This window comes from Merops nubicus, unplaced genomic scaffold (genome assembly GCF_000691845.1).
Source record: "Merops nubicus isolate BGI_N331 unplaced genomic scaffold, ASM69184v1 scaffold35933, whole genome shotgun sequence".
Taxonomy (NCBI): Eukaryota; Metazoa; Chordata; class Aves; order Coraciiformes; family Meropidae; genus Merops; species Merops nubicus.
The window spans coordinates 11231-32655 of NW_008598859.1; the positions used below are offsets into that span (position 1 = coordinate 11231).

At 38.4% G+C, this 21425-nt stretch overlaps 1 protein-coding gene across 1 annotated transcript; it reads right to left on the reverse strand.

Moving 5' to 3' along the window:
* Positions 1 to 1892: 1892 nt before the first annotated feature.
* Positions 1893 to 14422, reverse strand: LOC103769957 (target of rapamycin complex 2 subunit MAPKAP1-like). Its single transcript, XM_008937204.1, has 4 exons — positions 14098 to 14422; positions 9981 to 10070; positions 5085 to 5233; positions 1893 to 1985 (listed from the first exon to the last, which is right to left on the reverse strand). Exons 1-4 carry the CDS (start codon positions 14354 to 14356, stop codon positions 1893 to 1895), a joined length of 591 nt encoding a protein of 196 aa, XP_008935452.1. The 5' UTR covers positions 14357 to 14422.
* Between the last annotated feature and the right edge of the window lie 7003 nt (positions 14423 to 21425).

The window sequence follows — 21425 nt, forward strand, 5'->3', positions numbered from 1 at the left end:
ACAGCAGAGCCCTTGATGCTGCAGCAGAGAGCTAGGAGACCCTACGGCACCGGGCCGAGAGCGTCTCAGTACTACGGGAGCTTTCTCCTCCAGGTTCTCCTGACTGTGTGATGACTTCTACAGGGAGCTGCTGGACACCAAAGGGAAAGCACGATGCCATCACGTGTTTCTGGTACCTAGTTTTCTGAAGAACTGCAGCACAGACTTCAAGCCAGGCTGAGCAAGAGGCAGCAGCCCATGTTACTAAAAACCTGTTCTGCGGCTTTTATAGAAGCTCGACGTTCGCTTGTATGTGGTACTGCATACATCACAACACTGCAAACACCTCTGCTCCAGCTGGCTGAGTGGAATACAGGTAGTAAGTAAACCACTAAAACTGGCAGAGCAAGCAAATGCTTAAAAACCCTGCTATGCAAATTTAGGATTCAGATGAGGATCATTCTACTCAGCTTAGGGGCAAAACATTTCAATAAAAAAAGCAGCATTTTTTCACACTGGTATTTTAATCCTGGATTATTTTATACATCTTCCATATTAATTAAAGTAGTATTGCTTCTTTCTTAAGTTCTTTATCTACTTGCTTTGAGTAAAGCTATTTAATAGTGGAGATTGTGGGAAACATTTGTTCATGATTATCCACACATACAGTCAAACAAGACTGAAACAAGAGCAGCATGCAAAAATGTATTTAAGGACTATCATCCCAAAATGCTGCTAAAAGCTATTAACCAGTACGTGTTAATTGCCACAGCATTCATATTAATTTTCACTTCAGGCCCGACATTGTGGAATATTTCCCCTGATACATTTTAAACAAAGTTTAATTTAAGGAACTGCTTCTATCAACACTTATGAAAATTAACAGCCAAGCAATTAGCACTCATGAATTATCCCTTCCCCCATGCATCATTTTTAAAACAGTTACTACAAGAGAAATTGTTGGGTTTTAACCCATTACCAAAATCAGCCACAGGAAACTGTGTAGCACTACACAGAGGTACCATTCCTCACAAGAAGATTTTTAGCATCTGTCCAGATAGAAACATGCTGACCTATTTTTATTTTAATTATATCCAGTAGCCAAGTAAACCCACAAAAACCCTATAAGATCAGAAAAGTTGGACTTCCTTAAATATTCACTTTTAACCAGTAGTCATAAAAATAGAAGTAAAAATATCTTGAGAAAGCTCCAGTCTGCATGTGAGAAAGGTTTTTCGCCTCGTAACTCAAGTTGCTCAACTTTCTTCTTTGACTATTCTGCGTATCTTCAGCACCTCTTTTCTGACTGTCCTGCAATGCTTCTGCATTTGCTGACACTCTTCTGGGGATGCAGGAGCAGCCATTTGGTGGCAAGCATCTCAAAAATGAAACCGACATTTTAGTGATTAATATTTCTTAGAGGTAGCAGAAACTTGAAAGAAAAATGGATGTGGACTGGCTTCAGAGATGATTTCAAGGGGAACTGTAAATGGAGGCCTTAGCAGGAGTTACTCATTCAGTACGTGGTTGCTACAAAGCTGAACATTTAATTCTGGCATGATTTTCTTTTATTCCAGTAACTAAATACATCTTGGTAACGTTTTTCTTGCTAGTGGGAATGGTCATGCAGTTGAATAGCCTTGACACTAATACTGTACTAAATCAGCATCCTTTAAGATTAATATCTCAGAGAAAGCTCATCACTATGCTTTCCACCAACTCCTGCAAATTACACTTGTGATTTGATAAGAAATATTCTGAGTTTCTGTAGAATGAAAAGATAACATGCTTTTAAAACAATTAATGAAAGCAGGAAGGTAAAGTGGAGTTGAACTGAACGTTGTGAATCTCACAGTTGTGTCACTGAAAGGAGCCACACCACTTCTTTCATTTCTGGTACCTGGCTATGACTTTCAAACCTGTCGTGCAGTCAGTATTATTTTCCCAGCCTTATCAAAAGACAGCAAGTTGGAATAATATGCCATCAAAGTCTGATTTTCCAAATTCTGTAAACAGAAATATACACAAATTTACATCCATAAGATGGCCGATAATTTCATTTGTATGCTGATAATGGAAAACAATTTGGCCACCTATTTCTTAAGCCTTCAAGTAATTTTCTGTATAAATGGCAACGGAAGTAATTATAACTAACTAAAGGCTTCTTTTTATACAAATAGTCTTAGCAAGAGTTTTCAAGATTTGTTAACCAAGTTGTTTTAACCCACATGATTTACAAGCCATGAGAACAGATGCAGGGGTTAGGTTTACTTTAACTACTTTAAGGACATGCTTGAAGAGATGGCCAAGAATAGTTACTGTGTGAGTCTTCTGTTAAAAACTGAAATTTTGCAACATACACAGAAGCCACAGATTTGTCCTGTGTAGATGTGGCACAAGAACCACCTGAATTCTTGAGCTGATTAGGATGCTTCCATTGTAGCTGCATTTCACAAGCCATATTCTCTACTATTTTGATAATTAACTGATTAGAACAAGAAGAAATTAAAGTGCTTTAGAATTTTATTATTTCATAAAATTGCAGAAGTGGTTATGAAAAAAGACACTAAATCTGGTAGGGAATGCATGCAAGATGTAAGCATTTTAATAAAGTGGCTTGGTTGATATTACAGCATGCAATGTTTTATTTTTAACTGATTAGCTTAAAACAATACATCAAACGTTGGAGGGATTGGGTGGGAAGGACCCTGAAGAGAATGGTTTTATTTGATTTCAGGTCAGTTAGGGAGCTGAACTCGTGGTAAGTTAAGCCATTCAGAAGTCAGTTAGCTGAGAACGCACGTGAACAAAGAGCTTGGATACAGCAAGTAAAGAGCTCTCCTCAGGCTCTGCCAGTGAACCACAAAACCAGTGTTACTCAACCAGCTGAAATCTGTGTTACAAAACTCAAATATATTATAGAGATATGAACTAAAGGCCTAGTTATAATATTAAAGATTTCAGAGTCACTGTGATCCCTTGAGTAAATACATAATTAAGCAGGGTTTTTTTAAGACATGTTTAATTAGGCCCCTAGCCCCTCCTCATCCCCCCTGCCTCTCCCCAATTATGTACCATTTCCCCATGAGATATGTGGCTCTGTTAATTATGTAAATAAGTCATGCACTATTCCCTGAAAGAATTGTATTTATGTGAAAAATACTGCTCATCTATTATCAATAAAAACACAAGACCTACAATATTTCATTATTTTTTAAAAAAAATTACAAATATTTTTTAAAAGCTAGATGGTTTTCAATTTTACATTACTGCCTGAAAATACAACAAAGCAGAAGTGAAGCAACTTACTACTGAATGATGTTACTTCTATATCTCAGATGGTCAAATACATATTTTAAAATAGACAATACATATGAAAGTATTGAGAATAAATCTTATAAGCATACTACTGAATAAACTTATCAGACTAATATAAATAATGTTGTTAAAGTTAATATAGTGAGATTATAGTCTAACAAAATGCCAATTCAATTATTTTTGGAAATTAAAAAGGTATGTTGATTTCCAGATCACAATCGAGTTGATTCCTATCATACTCTACAATCACAATTGGGTAACACTGAGGCATTCCATCAATAGTACAATTTCTTTCAAACGGACCAAACACCTGCTAAATGCATAAGACTTTAAAATATGAAAATTAAGATGTTAACTGCAATCAATCATAGTTCCTATAAATACAGTAAAAAGTAGCATGAACTATCAAAGTGGAAAGGAAACATGATTAAGTTTGCCTCAAGTTTCTAAGAAAAATTCTAGCAGTTAGCCCAAATCATGCTCAACAAGAAGACTAGGACACCACGGAATTACAATAAATTTCTCTTAATATAGAATTATTTTCTCTCTCCTGCCTCCGTGCATGACTGTTGGAAATACAATTAAATGTCTGCCAAACAAATTTCACAATGTAATAACAGCAAACTTTGAGTTTAGAAAAAAGGCATCTTAGTGTTGTCAGCATTAAAGTACTGCTATTGTTTATTCATGAGGTCAGAAGTTTTTAAAGACTGAGCACTAATTATCACATACTAGTGAGTGTAAAGTAACAATAGAGGCAGCTTTTGCTATGTGAACTTCATAGTCTGAGAGTTATCATTTCATATATATTCTAGATACCTCTAGATATGCTAGTGGAATTACACATCTGACTTTACACTTCAAGAATACTTAACAGAATATGAAATTCTTCCATCACAATGGTAATGAAGCTCAAACTTCATACTCCCACAGGAGATTCCAAAAACAAATCCAGCAGAAAACAGATATGTGCAGTATTTATAATTGTTTTGGAACAATATGACACTGATTCATTACACTGATGTTTATATTTCCCTTTTTAGAGTTTACAGCAGAGAAAGATATCTGACAATACAGAGTAAGCTGCACACGAGACAATTATCTACAATTCTGAGTAGCATCAAATGAAAGCTCTTAAAATTAATGTAGGCAAGGAATGAATTTGACCTACCAGGTTTGTAGTGAACCTCCTCCACGTATGACATAAATGAGTACAACTACATCGTTCAGTCCTTTTTTCCCCCACCCAGAGACTGACCTACTGAGGCTTTACTCTTCTGCCCTCAAAACAGCTAGTGGCTTTTCCCCACTCCCATTGGAGTATTTTCAGGATAAAGACAGCATAAATCATGGAATGAATATTCAGCAAGTGCTGTGATGTGGCTTAACAGACAGAACAAATTTTTTTTTTTAAAATGCCAAATAACCAATCAGGTATACAAAGAGTCTTGCCACCATCTCTGTAGAGAGATGTCCTAGGACTCTGCCACACTAAATGTTTGCCTAACTAACCTGCTGGAGAAGCAAACAGCAAGGTAAGGTACACCTAAAGGTAAGGACATAATTTTGAAATTAAAAGGGGAGGAGTGGTTCCACCGAACCTGGAACCATTATACTTAAGATTAAGAGAAGTACATTTCTAGATAACCACTTAAAAATAATGGATGGCCTACTGTAATATCTAATTAAAGTTTGAACAAGTAAATGCAGCCGAGAACTGCCTAAGGCCTATCACCTTTAGGTTAGGGACCTCCTACATATGAGAGAAAAACATCTGGTCCACTTACCTTGCCATCAAATTTGGAGTACTCATTGAAGGGGTTATTCAGCTGCAGAGGACACTGTTCAAGCCGCACAGACAGTATTGACTGCTTCCCAGAACACGGAGATTTTACTCTGAAATTCTTTTTTTCAAATAGCGAGCTCAGCTCCTCTGCTGTAGATAGAAAACAGATTAGTTATTCTAGAGATGTAGAGTAGCTACTGTTCACCACAGAAAGATAACACTACAAGAGGGAGAGCAAAATCAAATATATAAAACAACAAATGCTTTAGCAGGGCATAATCTACCACCACTTTTTCATAGCCCAAAGATATGAAACCATAAGAATTTCAAATAACATTCTGTTTAGGCTGAGGAAATGATGACTTTTTTCCCCATACTGAAGAATGGAACTGACTGCTACAAGATGCACTCAAGTCAAAATGATAAGATTCAAAGAGAGAATTAGGTAGTCCTGGTCTTTTGTTTGTCTGCCTTTTTCTAAATGAACAATAAATGCTATGCAGAAGAACTGTTGACAGATCTACAATATGCCCTCCAAAAGCATTTCAAACTGAGCTTGTAACACATGATGTTATACTACAGGACAATAATACACTACCCCATTGCTACACTATGTTGTCACTATGCTGCCAGCAGTAGGCTTTGGACTACATCTGATGCAGAAGAATAATTTCTTCAGATTTTACTTCCCATGATAGACTGGATATGGTCATTTCTCAAAAAAAAAAAAAAAGTGTTAAACCTGAAAACACCATCCCAGAAAAACAATCTGGACAATTAAAGAAAAGCTTTCTAAAAACAAAGGTGCTAAGTTAGTTAGCTCTTTGTGTGGTCTGTGAAGGTTCACAAAAGATTCCAACAAGCAGCTTTTTATCTGAAGGAACTCCCTAGATGAATTTCCAGCAAGTTTAACTCAAAATTTGCAGGCATACAAAACCAACAACAACAAAAAAATAGGGCTTCTTATGTTATAAGGACACTGCAAAATGAGGACAGAGCCTGGGGTGTTTTAGCATATTAGTACCAATGGGTCTCATCTGCAAGAAACCGTGACTGAGCCTGGACAAGTTTTTTTCCACATCTGCTCTAGGAACCAAGTACCCCCAGACTCCATCAATCACTACCCAAGAACCAACACCAGCTCCCTCAGACCGACTCTGCTCTGCTCCACCTGCCCACATTTGGATTCTCTTGTATCTCAAAGAATTACATGTTGCTCCTCCAGGGAAAGGAAACTGCTGAGGCAGAAGGACTTGGAACCCGATCTGCAGGGAGTTGGTTAATTTCTTAAAATGCAAAATTAAAACTTGTCAAATTATAACTAGTCAAAAGCTCTGTTTATTTTTATCAGCAGATTGCCTGAAAATTCAGACAGTTGGCAAAAGTGCTAAATATTGGCACTAAGAGATATCCAACAGTCTTGTGAGAGGCTGCGATTAACCAAAAAAACTTGATTAAATCCTGTTTAAACGTGGCAACTTCAACTCCATTAGGTATTCTGGGGTTTTTAACAAGCTAATTTTTTGTTTATTTAAATCCCAATTACAATTATGCTAGAGTATTACTCTTAACTGGTATTTCTTGGGCATTTAGAAAGTACTCTGCACCTTAGAATCCAATATAATGGTTTTAAGGGTTGAAGTGAAAAAATCAAGTCTTATCTGCAAGTTTTTTTAGGGAAACAATAAGATGATTTGTTTATTTTTCCTTTGTTGGGATGTGCAAAAAGAGAATACCAAGATTTCTTCAGAATTCATTTGTGTAATACCTGTTTTGCTTTGAGTTTTGTACAGATTTTACTCAAGTCAAATATCTCACATGAATGGTTTAAATAACAGTACATTCTATAAGACTGCATTCAGCTGGCTGAGGTACAGTTTTCCAGAAAACTTAATCATTTCAAAATATTCAACTCATTTAGGATGAACCCAAAACCTTCTAAATATTTTTTCTAAAAAGCTAGAAGACAGATGAGATTTCTGAAAAACCACCATCGTCCACTGAGCATTCTGTCAAATAATTCCTAACAGACTCAGGCTGCGAGTTCCAATTAAAAATACTTTAAAAAATTTGAAAGTCCTCAAATTTCAGGGGAGAAAAAAAAACAAACCACTGCATATTTTTACATTATACCAGCTTTAATTGCATAATTTTTAGTTCTTAATTAAAACTAAATTTTGCTGTCAGTCTGTGCTGTCTGTATTTTGTTTTGTCATCTATGTGCTGTTCCACACGGGCTGAATGCAAGGCTACTGAAAGATTCCCTCCATATATTGTAAATTTACAGTTTATATGCTCTGGAATGAATGAATGAATGTAAGATGTAAATGTTGCCTTATTTCTTCTTTTCATCTAAAACCACCTAGTATTTTATAAAAAGAAGTAACCTTTTTTATGTATATCCCTACTTGATTTGTAGGACCCACAGAAGACTACTAATGACTTTTGAACTCTACACTGCACAAAGCTGAAACATTCTTTTCATTTTACTGAAAAAGAACTGAACACAAATGTGATGTGAATTGGTGGCCCTAGTAGCAGAACAAAAATCCCCACACCTCCACTTGGTTAACACTTTACTTCCAGTCAGACAACTACCCCTGAAGCACCTTTGTATTTGTAAACCCTGTAACCAGCTCTAAACACATGGTGATTTTCCTCTTTAAGTCCATGCACTACTACCACCTTATCTGTCAAACTAATTCCTGGCAAAGCAAACAGTCTCATGACAGTGAGCAAATAGATGAGTAGAAAATACTCTTTTTCCCCTAATTACCATACACAAAATTACTTGTCTTTCAGTTCCCTTTATCCTGGTCAGTGTACTTCTATTTCTGTACATAGTAATTAAAAATGGGCATCACAAAAAATAATCCATTGCCAAATGCTTCGCATTACAACCACATATCCAACTGCAGGACAGTAGAAATGCTTAGGGAGTTTCTCTCTGCAGTGATGTATCTCTCCCTCTGATGTGTGACCTCTGGAGGTGGTGTCATCAGAATTTTGGAACACTGGAACACAAAACAACCACTTTCTAGCATCCTTTTGGTTTGCATGGCATCAACCATCAACTTGACTTTGTCTAAAGCACAGATAGAGTCAGAAGACAGCAGCCAAATTCCCCCCATCTGAGAACACCTATTTCTGTTGTTATTGCTTCCATATACATTTTCCAATAACATTAAACTGAAGGAACAGAAGTGCCAAAGCCTCATACACACACATCTGATGAAGGGGAAGATACATCGGGATATCCTTTAGGGCTCCTCTTTTTCCCAGCTTCTCCCTGCCGTGTAGTTCTTCAGGCAAATAAGTGAGGAACATGCAGAGGCTCAGTGACTAAGCAGAGTAGGAAAATCAGCTCTGCCAATAAACAGATGCACCGAGTGCCTGCAGTTTTTATGCAACTTATTTTTTATTCAAATATGTTCTTCAGCAGGACTGCAACCCCAGCACTTTCTTACAGAGGGGGACACCTCCGTTACTGCTGGTTGACAGATGATGCCTGTCTTCAGGGCAGCATGTAAAAGGAACTAAATGTCACAGTGGAACCCAGGTGAATAAGATGATACAAGCAGCACACACCCAGCAGGAAAACAGAGCCCGAGTGTAATTCAGTTTAAGGAAATATCAAGCTGTATATAGTTAGGGATAGAGAAACTGCACCATCACTGGTCAAATGCTAAAAAATACTGAGCAAAGAGAGTTGGAGGTTATGGTAGATTAAACTTCAAAACCTACAACTCTACTTACAGAAGTAGAAAGCCAAAAACATTTTAGAATGCGTTACCAGAGATATCAAACCTAGCTGAACACTGTACTAAGGATTAGTGCAACTGTGTGGTTCATGTGAGCAGCTTTGTTCCTCCTCTAAAAAAAGATATTACAGAGCTGGAGAAGGTTCTGCAAGTGACAGCCAGGAAGATACAAGGATTTAGGAGAAAGAAGAAGATTACACAGGGACCTCATTAAGATATACACAAATTTTGAAAGAAGTAGGCATGACAGACCATACAAAGGTTTAAATGTGTGTCAAATACAACACATACTAGCTTGAGCTATAAAATACGAGAACTGGGACAGATTTTTCATTTAACATATTATAATTTAAACTATGTAGAACATCCAGTCAGAAAATTATACAATTATGAAAAAGAGAACAGCATATTTTTATAATAGTTTCTCCAAGGAAAGGACAGATCAGCAAAGGCAGCTTTACTGTGCTTTCATATATGTAGTTTGTATAGATACAACCTAAGTTTTTCACCTTATCTAGAAAACTAACCATAAAAATATTCTATAAAAGCAAGCTCTGTCAAATTCTTCCTTACCTCCAGTACACCAAATGTCACTGGAAATAGTTAGAAATCTCTAACTCTACATGGAGATAACAAGCATCCATTTTGAACACAAACATTGCCAAGCAGCTGCCCCAGGTGCAGGGACATGTCCTGCTCCTCACACACCTCACAGTAACACCAAGAGCTTTACTATCACCCTTTCTTGCTCACTTAGGACAATAGAGGCCTTAGAAGACAATGATGCTACAAGGCAACACAATATGCAAACACTGTATTAATACAGTGTTATACTGCAAATGATAAAGCAACCACTGGAATTAGTTCATACAAACCAGGTTTTAAAGATTTTTTTTCCTTCCCTTTGCCTTTACTAATAATTTGGAACATCCCAGTCACAGCTGCAAACAAAGATACCTGTGGCACCCCCCCCAAGACACTGCAGGAAACACGCAGGCAGGGCATGGAAGGCAAACACAGCAATCAGTATTTCTCTATGCCTTGAAAGCTTAAGTGAACATTACAAACTGACAATGTTGTAACCATCAAAAGCAGAAAGAAAAATAGTAGGAAAATAAAAGATCTTTTCTTTTTACCTGAGTAAGAAGTATTTCTGTCTTTCCACTGAACATTTTTGCATTTTATTTGATTTTGTCTCTCTTTCCGCAGACGTTCTAGTCTCTGAGCTTGAAAAGAAATATTATAACTATAAGTTTGTCAATGAAAGTTTACTATAAACAAAGACATAATTAACTACCTTTGTATGAATAAAGATGTTTTATACCGCATATGTAAAAAAAAGGGAAAAAGTCATAAAATTTTAAAGGTGGCACCCCTGAAAAGCAAATACCAACAAAAACATGAAAATGTTCTTGATTTATAATTGAAATTAGAGGATATAAAACATTAATAGAGATCATAAAGATAGTATTAACATGGAAGAGAATAATAAAATGTGAAAACTTCTGTGATTAATATGACATTTCATTATATAAATCATTAATAACGGTCTTAAAGGAATTTTAATGCACAAATGAACTGAAGTGAATATTACATTACAGGAATAAAATTACTGTTATGAATTACTCTCCCCGTTTCAAAAATTAAAGATAAATGAACTCAGACTAGACTATTAAAGTTTTAAATATAAAATCCTTTATCTAAAAATCATGAAAATTATAAAATGTCAAAGCTATATAAATTAGCATAGCTTTTTCTTCAGTGTGCTGAAACAGTTTATAGGTAGTAAAATAAATGATTTGTATCTTCACAACATTAGTCAAATCTTAAAATGAATCTAATATTTCTTTACATATATTTTGACTCCATCTTCAAAATATGGTTTGAAAAAAGCCTCAACCAGTTACAATATCAAAGAACTTACAGACTAGGGTACCAGACGATAACTTAAATTATCTTTTTGTTAACAGCATGGTCCCTCAGGAAATGGTCAGCTAGACTTGGCAGAAGCTACCCAAGGCAATGGCCACAAGAAAGAATGGATGTTATGAAGCGTCCACTCAAAAGAAAAAAGCAGACGAGAGCGGAAAGTAGAACTAATAATGTTGTTCACTGAAGGAAACAGTTTGCTGGGTATATTAGCAATTTTGATAGATTGAGATCATTCATTAACTAAAATGGGTTTGTAGAAGAGATTCCAAAATGCTAAATTACTCTGACAATTTTTAGATATAATCTGAGTTCCCCAAGCCATGTCACCAATTAAAAAAAAAAGTTAATAAATATTTTCTACCCCTCCTCCTACTATTATTGTTTTACATTTCATTTTTAAATTGAATTGTGGACACAGAAAGGATTGTTTTCACCCCCATAAAAGCTCCCAATCTGGGAATTGATGAAAAAAATAATACTTTGAAGTTTAACAGCTGTAACAACTAATTTAAGGTACAAACACAAACAGGGACCTTGATGCTTATTTCCCATTAAGTCAACATGATGTTAGTGCCTAAATACCTTTATGTATCTTGTTCTAAATGAAGTAAGTATTCTCTCTTATAAGTTTAAATATTGTGTAAAACACCACTGTAGCCTAGATGATTTCTTGTGGGGAAAAAAAAAACACCAAACAACTCATTTTCTTCTGAATACTGTTCAGGCTATAGCTAAAAATTACCTTCCAAAACCCCTTCTTCCCAAATGGGCCATCATAAAATGTTAGGCTACATGTAAACAGTGGATAAAGGAAAAAATATAGAAGAATAATGCCAGTTTCTATCCTATTTGGTATTTTCACCCCTTGTCAAAACAAACATACTGAAGCACAGTCATCCTCCTCACCAACTCCATCCTGTTCTTCTACCCACAGCTGATCACAATGATCACATAATGTGGGATTGTATTATAGCAACTCCAAATTAGATAGAATGATCAGTACCTATTAGAAGTCTGAATTATTCAAGGTTCTTTCTTCCAGAAGCATGCTAGTTTGAAAGCTTTCTTTGTGAAGAATGTCACTGACCAGCTGTAGTTCTGGTTTCACTATTAGTAACTAGATGAGCCATTGTTTCTACTAGTGTGGATTGGGAGAATTTGCTGCTTTCCCACACACCCAACCCTTGCACAGACCCGTCTCCACCTTTTTTTTTCTCCCCTTACCCAATGTGGACATGTCAGAAGGGCAGCAGTGAGGAGATGGAGACCAGAGCCAAGGACCACCTATGGCCCATCCAGCTGCAGAGAATTCAGTGGCAGAGCACCCTGCATTCTCCCCAGACATGATGTGCAACACCCCAACATGTCCTGCCCACTGCACATTCCTTTCAGGACTAAGGGGATAACCAATGCTAGAATGCATATAAAATTACTTTCCAAATTTGCATACCCATATGAGAACCACCTAATAATCAACACTTCTAGAGCCTCTATAGAGATGTGTTGTGTCTTCTACAGTAATACATGATTTCTATAATTCATTAAAAAGATACTATCCTGGTAAGGTACTTTATAATAAAGCAGGTTTGCAAAAGATAATAAAAAGTTACACTCCATTCAAAACCAATGGTTAAATACAGTATAAGCAGAAATAATTTTATTTAGCAGGGTATAAAACCAAGGAGAATAAGGAAGAGCTTGCACGTTTAAAAACACCCTGCCACTGCTACCTGTAGAAACTCAAAATTTTAGGAGCAAAACCTGCAGATTTCAGTTAAGGAGTTTTTGTACTTGGAAGAAGTATGAACACTTTGTTCCATATATGTGTATATCTCTTTTCTTCTTACTTATCTAAGCACTTGTGTAATGCAAGAAGCATTTACATGAAAAATAGTTAACTTTCAGTTAGGGTTAATTTACTCCTCTTCCTGCATTTTTCAAAAGGGTTCAGCACAGATGAACTCTCATTCTTTGTGGGCTTTTTTCCATCCTGCTCTGTTCCAAATCACAGGCTGGTTGCCTTGATAATTGCATCAGGTTCCTCATGGTACCAGCACACACAAAGGAACATAAAAGACATGTCAGATGAAGAGAGGCAAAAATCTGCCTCCTGGATTGTCCTAACCACTATTTGAGAATATGCCACCAACTGGAAACTTAAATGGTTTCAAATATAGTTTACATGGAGATTATTCCATCAACCTACTCACTTGGCGAAATAACCCTCCAGAATTATTTTTTTGATAAATTCCATAAAAATTGAAACCTTGCCTCTCCTTCCTCATCAACTACACCATCAATTGAACTAAAGGAGACTCAAGGATAGTGCCTGGCAGTCTGGCACACTGAACGTTGCACCACGCCTCAGAGTCAGCTCCAGCTCTAGATCCAGCTTATTTCCAAAGCTAACTCATTACAAGAGATCTGCGCCCCTTCTCCTCTGTAGCTTTTGAGAGCTTTTTTTGTAAAAGGTATTTCAAAACATTCAATACCACACAACATTTTACTTGTTAGGTAGAGCAGAGATGTTTTTTCTGAGCTCTAGGTGGTGTTATAATACCTTCAGAAACCATTTGAAACAATATATGTATCGTAACACAGAAAAAGAGATCAGTACCGACCACTCCACACCAACCTCTCCATAGATACTTTATATCGCTGAACTTTTGTTGATATCATTCCTTGGGTACAGGTAGGAGTCTGAATGTCCCTCATATGAAACAACAAATGCGACAGCTTTCCTCCAGCCAAGCCACACTGAGCAGATTTTAAAAGAGGTACACCTTAAACCTTCTCATTTGGGAACTTAAATCCTAGCTCAAGGTTCTTCTCAGAAATGAAACTTCTGAAGACAAAATAGAGACAAGTCATTCACTTTGTTGTCTCACATCAAACTTCATTCCTCTCTTTTATAACAAATAGATTTGATGCCTCACTAGGTAGACTTTTCTCAAAAAATAACTATCCTGTTCAAAAGTTAACAACCTTCCAGACAGTAACAATGGAAATATCAAAGACCGTTCATGTATGTTGGATTTAGACTTGATGTCTTTACAATTTAGTGGGTTTTTTTTTATATAAAACTGACTACCTCAATGTTCCTCTATACATGAATAAGTAAAACAGCAATTAAAACTCAGTTGACAGCACACTGAAGTACCTGAATCATTACACATCCTTTTATAAAAAGGGTCTTGACATTACAAAAGGAAAAGTTTGACAGATACCCAGCTGGTCGTGCTCCAATTTGTCCATGCAAGCCAGAGTAACAGCAACTGAATGTAGAAGGCTCATGTCATCTGGGCTGCAGATGTCGCTTACCTGTGTTTGATCGTCTTCGGATTCCAAAGTCCCAGCTTGAGGTAATATCGACTGATTGGGAATATACATAGCCCTGAGTCTCACCATTGCTTCCCTGTGTTTCAGAACCACTGTCCCCATATGCTGACGAGGGATTAAACTTCTCCAGGTCGACATCATGATCTATTAGGACCATTTCGCACATCCCTGTGTCATCACTGGTCACGTGTGACTGCCGAATATGAGCAAGTATAATTGTTGGGTTGTCCAGGAAAGCCATTCTGCCCACAAGTCCACCACTTGACTATACTATCTTCTCTCCATCTTGTTCCATGGACACATGTACCTAGAAATAGAATGTACATGTGTTTTAGAAAACAATCGCAACAAGGCAGAACTCTGATTGAAGGTCTGTACTTTGGGTGCACAAAGCCGAACCGTCCCACGCTTCAGGCAGTGACCCCTCCTAACAAGCTGTGCTGCTTGCTGAGACCCACTTCAAGAGCCATGGTTTTGGAGGACTGCTTGAAGCCAAATCCCAAGACAAGAGAACACAACAGACACCTACAGACAAGTTCCACTACTCTACAACAAAAAGCTGCTGTAACTCAAAATATTTTAAGCACTACACATAGAAGGGGGGAGAGAAAATACATGAAAGAAGCATCTATCCATTCAAACTAAGAAATTTACAAAACCAGATACAGTTCTGAATTTCTTTTTACTCATCATACTAGCTTATTACCAATTTTCTTCTGCCTCTGTACCAACTCTTTGATTACTTTATTAGAGACCCTCTTCAGGTTTTGTATTTCCAGAAAAAACATGAAGACACCAGTAGTTCAGGGCAGAATACTGAACATCTGCATGATGCTTCATATGGGGCAACTGTTTTAATACAGAAAAAGTTCTGTGACAATATACCACACACCTAAATTTTTAAGCACTTCAACAGCAGTAATTTCCACTTACCTAAAAGATTTCATTCAGACTACTCAATTGGCCTTGTGAAGCAAAGTGGAGGGCAAAACAGAAAAGAGAAAAAAAAACCAACCACCACAAATCCCTAACCACAGCTGAACTGTTACCCTGTTTTACTGTGGCTGTGGATTTACAGTTAAGTTACTCTAATTCAAGCCTGGGCTGCCTCTGAAAGGGGCTAGTCCCTGCTCCTGTCTGTCTCTGGTCAGACATTTCCACCACCACTCGAAGGCCAGCACTAGGGGAGTCCAATCAAAGAAAATGACCTGCTGAAAATAACCTGAAAAAAAACCACAACAAAACCAAACTAATTTTCAGGCTGATGAGTCTGCCAGTGAACAGCTGCAAGAGCACCAGTACCAGCATAACAGGGGCAGCAGGAAGGGCCCAAGGAGCAGAGCCGAGGTCCCCTCTCGGCAGCGGCGCTCACGCCAGCTCAGAGCGACTGCGAGACCTCGGCCCAAGGAAGAGGGAGGCTGGCAGGGCTCGAGGTCTCAGCTCACAGAGATGTGAATTCCAGAAGTTCAGAATCCCCGCTGCTTTTCTAATTTTTGCACAGCTAAGAAAAAAAACCAACATTTTAATACCAGCTATAAAACTAAGTGTGTTTACTTAGTATTTTGAACATAGAAAAAAACAACCTCCTCCCGATCTCTGCTGTTTGCAAAACTCCTGTCAGCAATACGAAAATACCAAAGGAAAAGAAACAATTTGAATTACACAAAGCCATATTCCATAAAAATCTGGTAAAGGCAGTTGGCCTCTCCCTGATGGGTTTTAGCAGAAGAAAGTCAGTGTCAGACAGGCTTGTTCCAGGAGCAGCAACACATATCATCATTTCCCCTGTATGATTCCAAGGGGAAAGGTCTCTCAACACAGCCCTGTGAAGCAGCTTCTGCATTTAAAGAGTTAAGTTAAAAACAAAAGTAACACTTCATTTGTAAACTCACCTAATCATGACAAAAGTAAAATTTTGAACGTGCGTTCTGGACTGCAAACCCACCATTCCTAGCAGTGTCCTTCGTACCACCAAACATCAGCATGCACTAATTGGCACGTTCCACTGATAGAGCCTCACAGCCTTCATGTTAGGCTTTCTTGGCTCTCTTGGTCACAGGTGTTGCCATTTTCTTCTCACAGACACTATGCCCTTTCTGCTCTTGCAAAATACAGACAAACTGAAAAGTGTCACACTAAAACAACAGACCCAGCAGCAAGAAGGAATCAAAAAAAAGAACGATAGAGAAATAGAACTGACATGCTGCTTGTTATTAGTACACTACTTCTACCATACATTTTAATAAATTACACTACTAGCTAAATAAGCCCCATCAGTATCCTTGAGATACTCAAAACCCAGTTGGACAGGGCCTCGTGCTAGCTGGCCCTGCTCAGAGCTGGCAGGTTGGACTCGATCTCCAGAGGTCCCTGCCAACCGCAGCGACGCTGAGGCCCCAAGTTCTATTTTTTTTTTCCTGACTATTTCCATTACAGAAAGTAGGGCTGCTCTCCCTGAAGGATTCCTCACTGCCCTCAAAGCAAGAGCCCGTAAGGCAAATCTTCTACCACAAGGCAACCGACTTCTGTCTGTAATTCATGTGTTACAGCCCTTTAAGCTATAACAGTGGGACTAGTACAGCCAGACTTCCGTGAACACAGGCACAACTAAGTATACAGTGTGTGGGTATTTTAAAAAGTACACTGAGAATGTTTTTGAAACTGAATTATTTACACACTGCTTATTAGAAAAGGCCACACTCACCTGCAAGCAGCGAGAACTTGTTTAACCAAGCAACTGCCTCAGGCTTCTCAAAGGTCTGCAAACTCCCAATCAAAAATTACTGCTGCCCCATCAATGTGTCATATAAATGCTGGCATGTTAATTGTGTATTTATAAGATTGTTAATGGTTAGTTAATTTACCTCCCACACTATTATTGTACTTGAAATGATTTAATGTCTGCTAAGGGAGTTAACAACATGTAACAACAGATGTGAGAATTTTACCTTTATCCTCCGCACCCCGACTTCACGCTATTAACAGCCCGTGTGCTAAATTAGCCAAGCTTCTTTACCATTTTACATATGCAATCACCTTCCCATAAACATGAACCGTGAAAAACTGCCAGAAATTCCTTTTCAAACTCTGAAGTTTACTACAAACAGTTTTTCTTTCTCCTCTACAGAGTTTTTAGAAGGGCACATTAGAACTAATTTCTCAATAAATTAATGTTAACTGAAAATTTTATGAACAGTTAACACCCCTCAAAAACAACAACAAAACTCAACCCACCCCCCAAAAAAACCAAACCAACCAGCCAACAACAAAACAACAATAAAAACGAACCGACAGAAAAGTTCAGAGTCCAAACTTCAGTTCAGATTTTTATGCCATATTTTAGTAGTGGTTATCCAAACAAATAACGGGTTCCTCCATCTGGAAAAGGCAAAACACAATCAGATGGCACAGCCCTGGCCTGAGGAACAGTGACCCACAGGTACCCACACATAGCAGCTGAATTTTAAGGAATTCTGGGACTTTCTGAGCACCAGCAATTTATACATTCTTCAATCGTAAACAAATTGCTTTTAATATTTGCACTATATAAATATTATTCTAAAATGAAGTACTTTGCAGACAGCTGTCAAGCATAGTCTATGAGAACACTGAAAATGCAAAGAGCAATGTGAACCCTATAAAATCATAACGGTGTTTATGTACACAATGATATACAGGCCAGTGCTACGATCAGATAATGCTTATAGGCAAATGCCTTCCATGATTCATCTCACAGGTGGACAGAGCTGAGTCAGCCCTTCACTTTCTTCTTAATCTTTATTATTCATCTGTCTTACCTTCTGGGTATGACCTAATTCACACCCTGGGTACGAACGCCCTCTCTCACCTCCTCCTCCTGAGGTGCCCCACGGACCGTGGGGAGCACAGCCCCCATTGTGTCTGGTGCAGTTCAAGAACATCCTCAAAGACATAAAACTGCATCATGGAGAGGCTGAACAACTTGCCAAGTTTCACAGGAGCTTTGTAGCAAAATCAGACAGCTGGATCTCAGTCTACTATTTTTATCAGAAGTATTCCTCTTCCAGTAACCCACTGCTATATTTATGGCATCTCTGGAATTTCACAGCAAGTGAAGCAAGGCTGTTATGCAGATCAACCTCATTCGTAACACGGCATACGATAAGTAACGCAGAACGTTCTAACAAATTATTCTGCTCCCAGCAGGTGACACAAAGGTCTTAAAAAGAGGATAGGCAGTTAGGCTATCCCTTAAACACACAAGTGAACTCACCTCGATTTGGGGAGGCAACTTCACAAACATATTAAGTGTTCATGTGACCCTCCTGCTTGGCTGCTGTGCTGTATTTAAACAGAAGGGAGATTTACTCCCTTTCCTCTTTTGTCACCAACCTCCCCCCATACCCTCAAACCCCACCTAATTTATAATTGGATATCATCCCACATCATGTCAATGAGATATCAAAGCGAGTGTGAGATAAGAGGACAAGCTAAACACTCAGCTCTTACAATGACCCCCCTTCCCACCCATCCTGCCGGCCAGCAGGTACCAGTGCAGACCGCAGGGGGCACAGCTGGCAGCACTGTCTCCGGGACAGCACGCCGGGCTGACCCCACTCCCTCTGCTCACCTCCTGGCTCCCAAAACAGGCTCTGGTGGAGCTACAGACTTTGCTTGGTGAAATGGAACTAGGGACAACAGGCACGTTTTGTGCACTGCACCCACCCCCGTGAGGAGTTTACAGAGCTTGGGTTAAAAACTTAGAAGTTCACCAAACACCATCCAGTTGCCACTGGCTCACATTTGACTTCAGGATGATTGTTCCTAAACCAGGAAGCTGATGCCACCTCTGGATGGCATCTTATGATTGCTCAAAGTACAAGAAATATTTTCCTCAGAGAAAATTTAGAATATTTCTGCCTTTCATGCTTCAAGGTATATCACATACAGCACATGTGGCAATCTGCTCACAGACCTCTAGGAAAGCTAGAATAAATTATCAAAATTGGTGAAAGCTATAAGCAACTAAAAATGTTGTGCTACAGGAAAGTGCTGCACTTGGAAATTCTACCAATTTTGGGGAACAATTTAAAGAATCTTTCAGTTCAAACAGCTAAAAACAGCTGTAAATTCTCCTCAAAACTCTCAAGCCAATTCCTCCAAGGTTATTTTGCTCTCTGAATTACAAAAGTGAGAAGCAGGAAGAAAAATATTCTCTCTTCGACTCTGCAAAGCTGCGGCTTTTTTTCCTCTTAAATATGTTTAAATTGTCTGTCCTTAAGGAAACAATAAACAATTAAAGCCCCATTCAGGGTAAACAAAAATATCCCAAACAAAGATGTAACTCCTGGAAGGTACAACCTGGACCTAAACCAATTACTAATAATCTCAAAATACAGCAGGCTGGAAGAGTTATGTAATATTACAGGTCATCTTATTGCTCAAGGGCTTCCATAGTCACTGGACTTAAACACCTCTCTGACTGTAGCTCTTGAAAGCAATCTTAAAAACTAATGAAAAAAACAGGCAGACTAAAACTAAAGAATTGATTTTGTTTTCCACTCGCATCATACAAGCTGGAATAGGACAGTGGGAACATACTTCAAAATTTATGATTCGGGTTATATGAAATAATTTCACAGTTAACTCCTGTCTGCGATTGCAGAAGAAATGCTTCTGGTTATCTCCATTTGCAGCAGCACAAATAATCAAAACCCCTGAATGCCAGGCAGGCTCCTGTGCACGCAGGATAAAGGAAAGCAAACCAAAATATATGAAAATTCAAGTTTATGTTTCAACAAAAGCTTGAGTGCATTTAAGAATGAATACTTATCTAGAGAAGCTGTCACTCATGCTTTGGGTCCTATCATTAGAGAGGAAAGAATCATTTAAAGTCATTTACAGAGGCGCTCGTTCCCAAGTGAAACTGGAATCTGAAAGTTACAATGAGAAAACCCAACATTACATGTAACCTCCAACAAATTATTTGTTAATTTTCAAACCTGTAAATCAGTCTGGCATAGCAATGCATTTCTACATTTATGAACTGCTTGGAATTTGGCTCGATTTTTATTGTTACACTACTCAGAATACAAATTATACCAAGTCAAATATTTTAATCATTGGGAAGGAGGGAGAGAATACTGGAGTATGTATGGAAAGTGTACACTCTCCTCTGTTCGCTTTCTGATCGTGTCAAATCTTCATTTAATTGTAAACAAGCTGATTCTCAGCTAACCTGAGTGATCTTGCATCAAGATTTTAAGCAAATAAACAAGTATTAAAAAAATGCAGAGATTATAAATTAGGGCAGACAAATCTGTATCTAGACTCATGCCTGCAAACAGCGTTCTATCAATATAGTGAAATGCTAATCTCCTAATTAACAACCTAATTAGGTAATTATGGCTTTGCAGAGGGATGCCTAAATGAAATATGACAACATGGTCACCTCTTTATACGGCACCTGTGGGCCTTTTCAGCTGTCACTGCAGAGAGTGCAATATCAATTTGAACAGATGACAAAGTGTTGTCATTTTTCATTCTGATATTGCACTGACTGGTTTGGATGGAAGCAGTTTAACAACGCAGCATCTCGCCTGGTTTTTGCCTGATCTAAATATGTGCAAACACTTCGCTTGATTTTTAATGTCTGTGATTATGCTAATTTTTTCATCCCAGCTAGCAGGCAGTACTGAACACACCTACTGCATCTGCAACACCACCCTGTGAGGACCCACCCCACCCGTCACTGCCCCTGGAACCCGCCTCGCCGCACAGCACGCGCTCAGAAGGACTTACTATCCAGAAAAAATGCATTTGAGTTTGTTTTTAAGGCTTAACTGCTGGTTTTAAAATAACAGCAAAACCAGAGTACCTTTTAAATGGCACTTGACAATTGCCGTTTTATTTCCGCTCCCAGCGAAGGCTTTCCCAGAAGCAGGGGAGAGCAGCTGCCGTCCTGCCGCGGGTGAGGCCAACTGCACCTCTGCTGGCACAGAGGGCATCAGGGAACACTTACAGCAACACACTGCACTTCTACCTGGAACTAGCATTCTTCACTACTATGCCTAAAATGCTTTGAAGACAATTCACTAAGCTTTGACATTCCTAAGATAAACCAATAAAACACCTACTTTTACAGAGGAGGATACAAACGTAGGCTTGAACTGCTCAAACGTTAGGCTAGAACTTGTGTTTTGGCTCTTCTCTGGTGGCATTGAAGAGCACACAAATACCTCTATACACTCCACAAGCAGCCGCACTCTAAAGCGCCGGAGCCAGGGAGCTGCAGTGCTCGCCGTGCCGGGTGCCCGGGGCTCAGTGCTGCC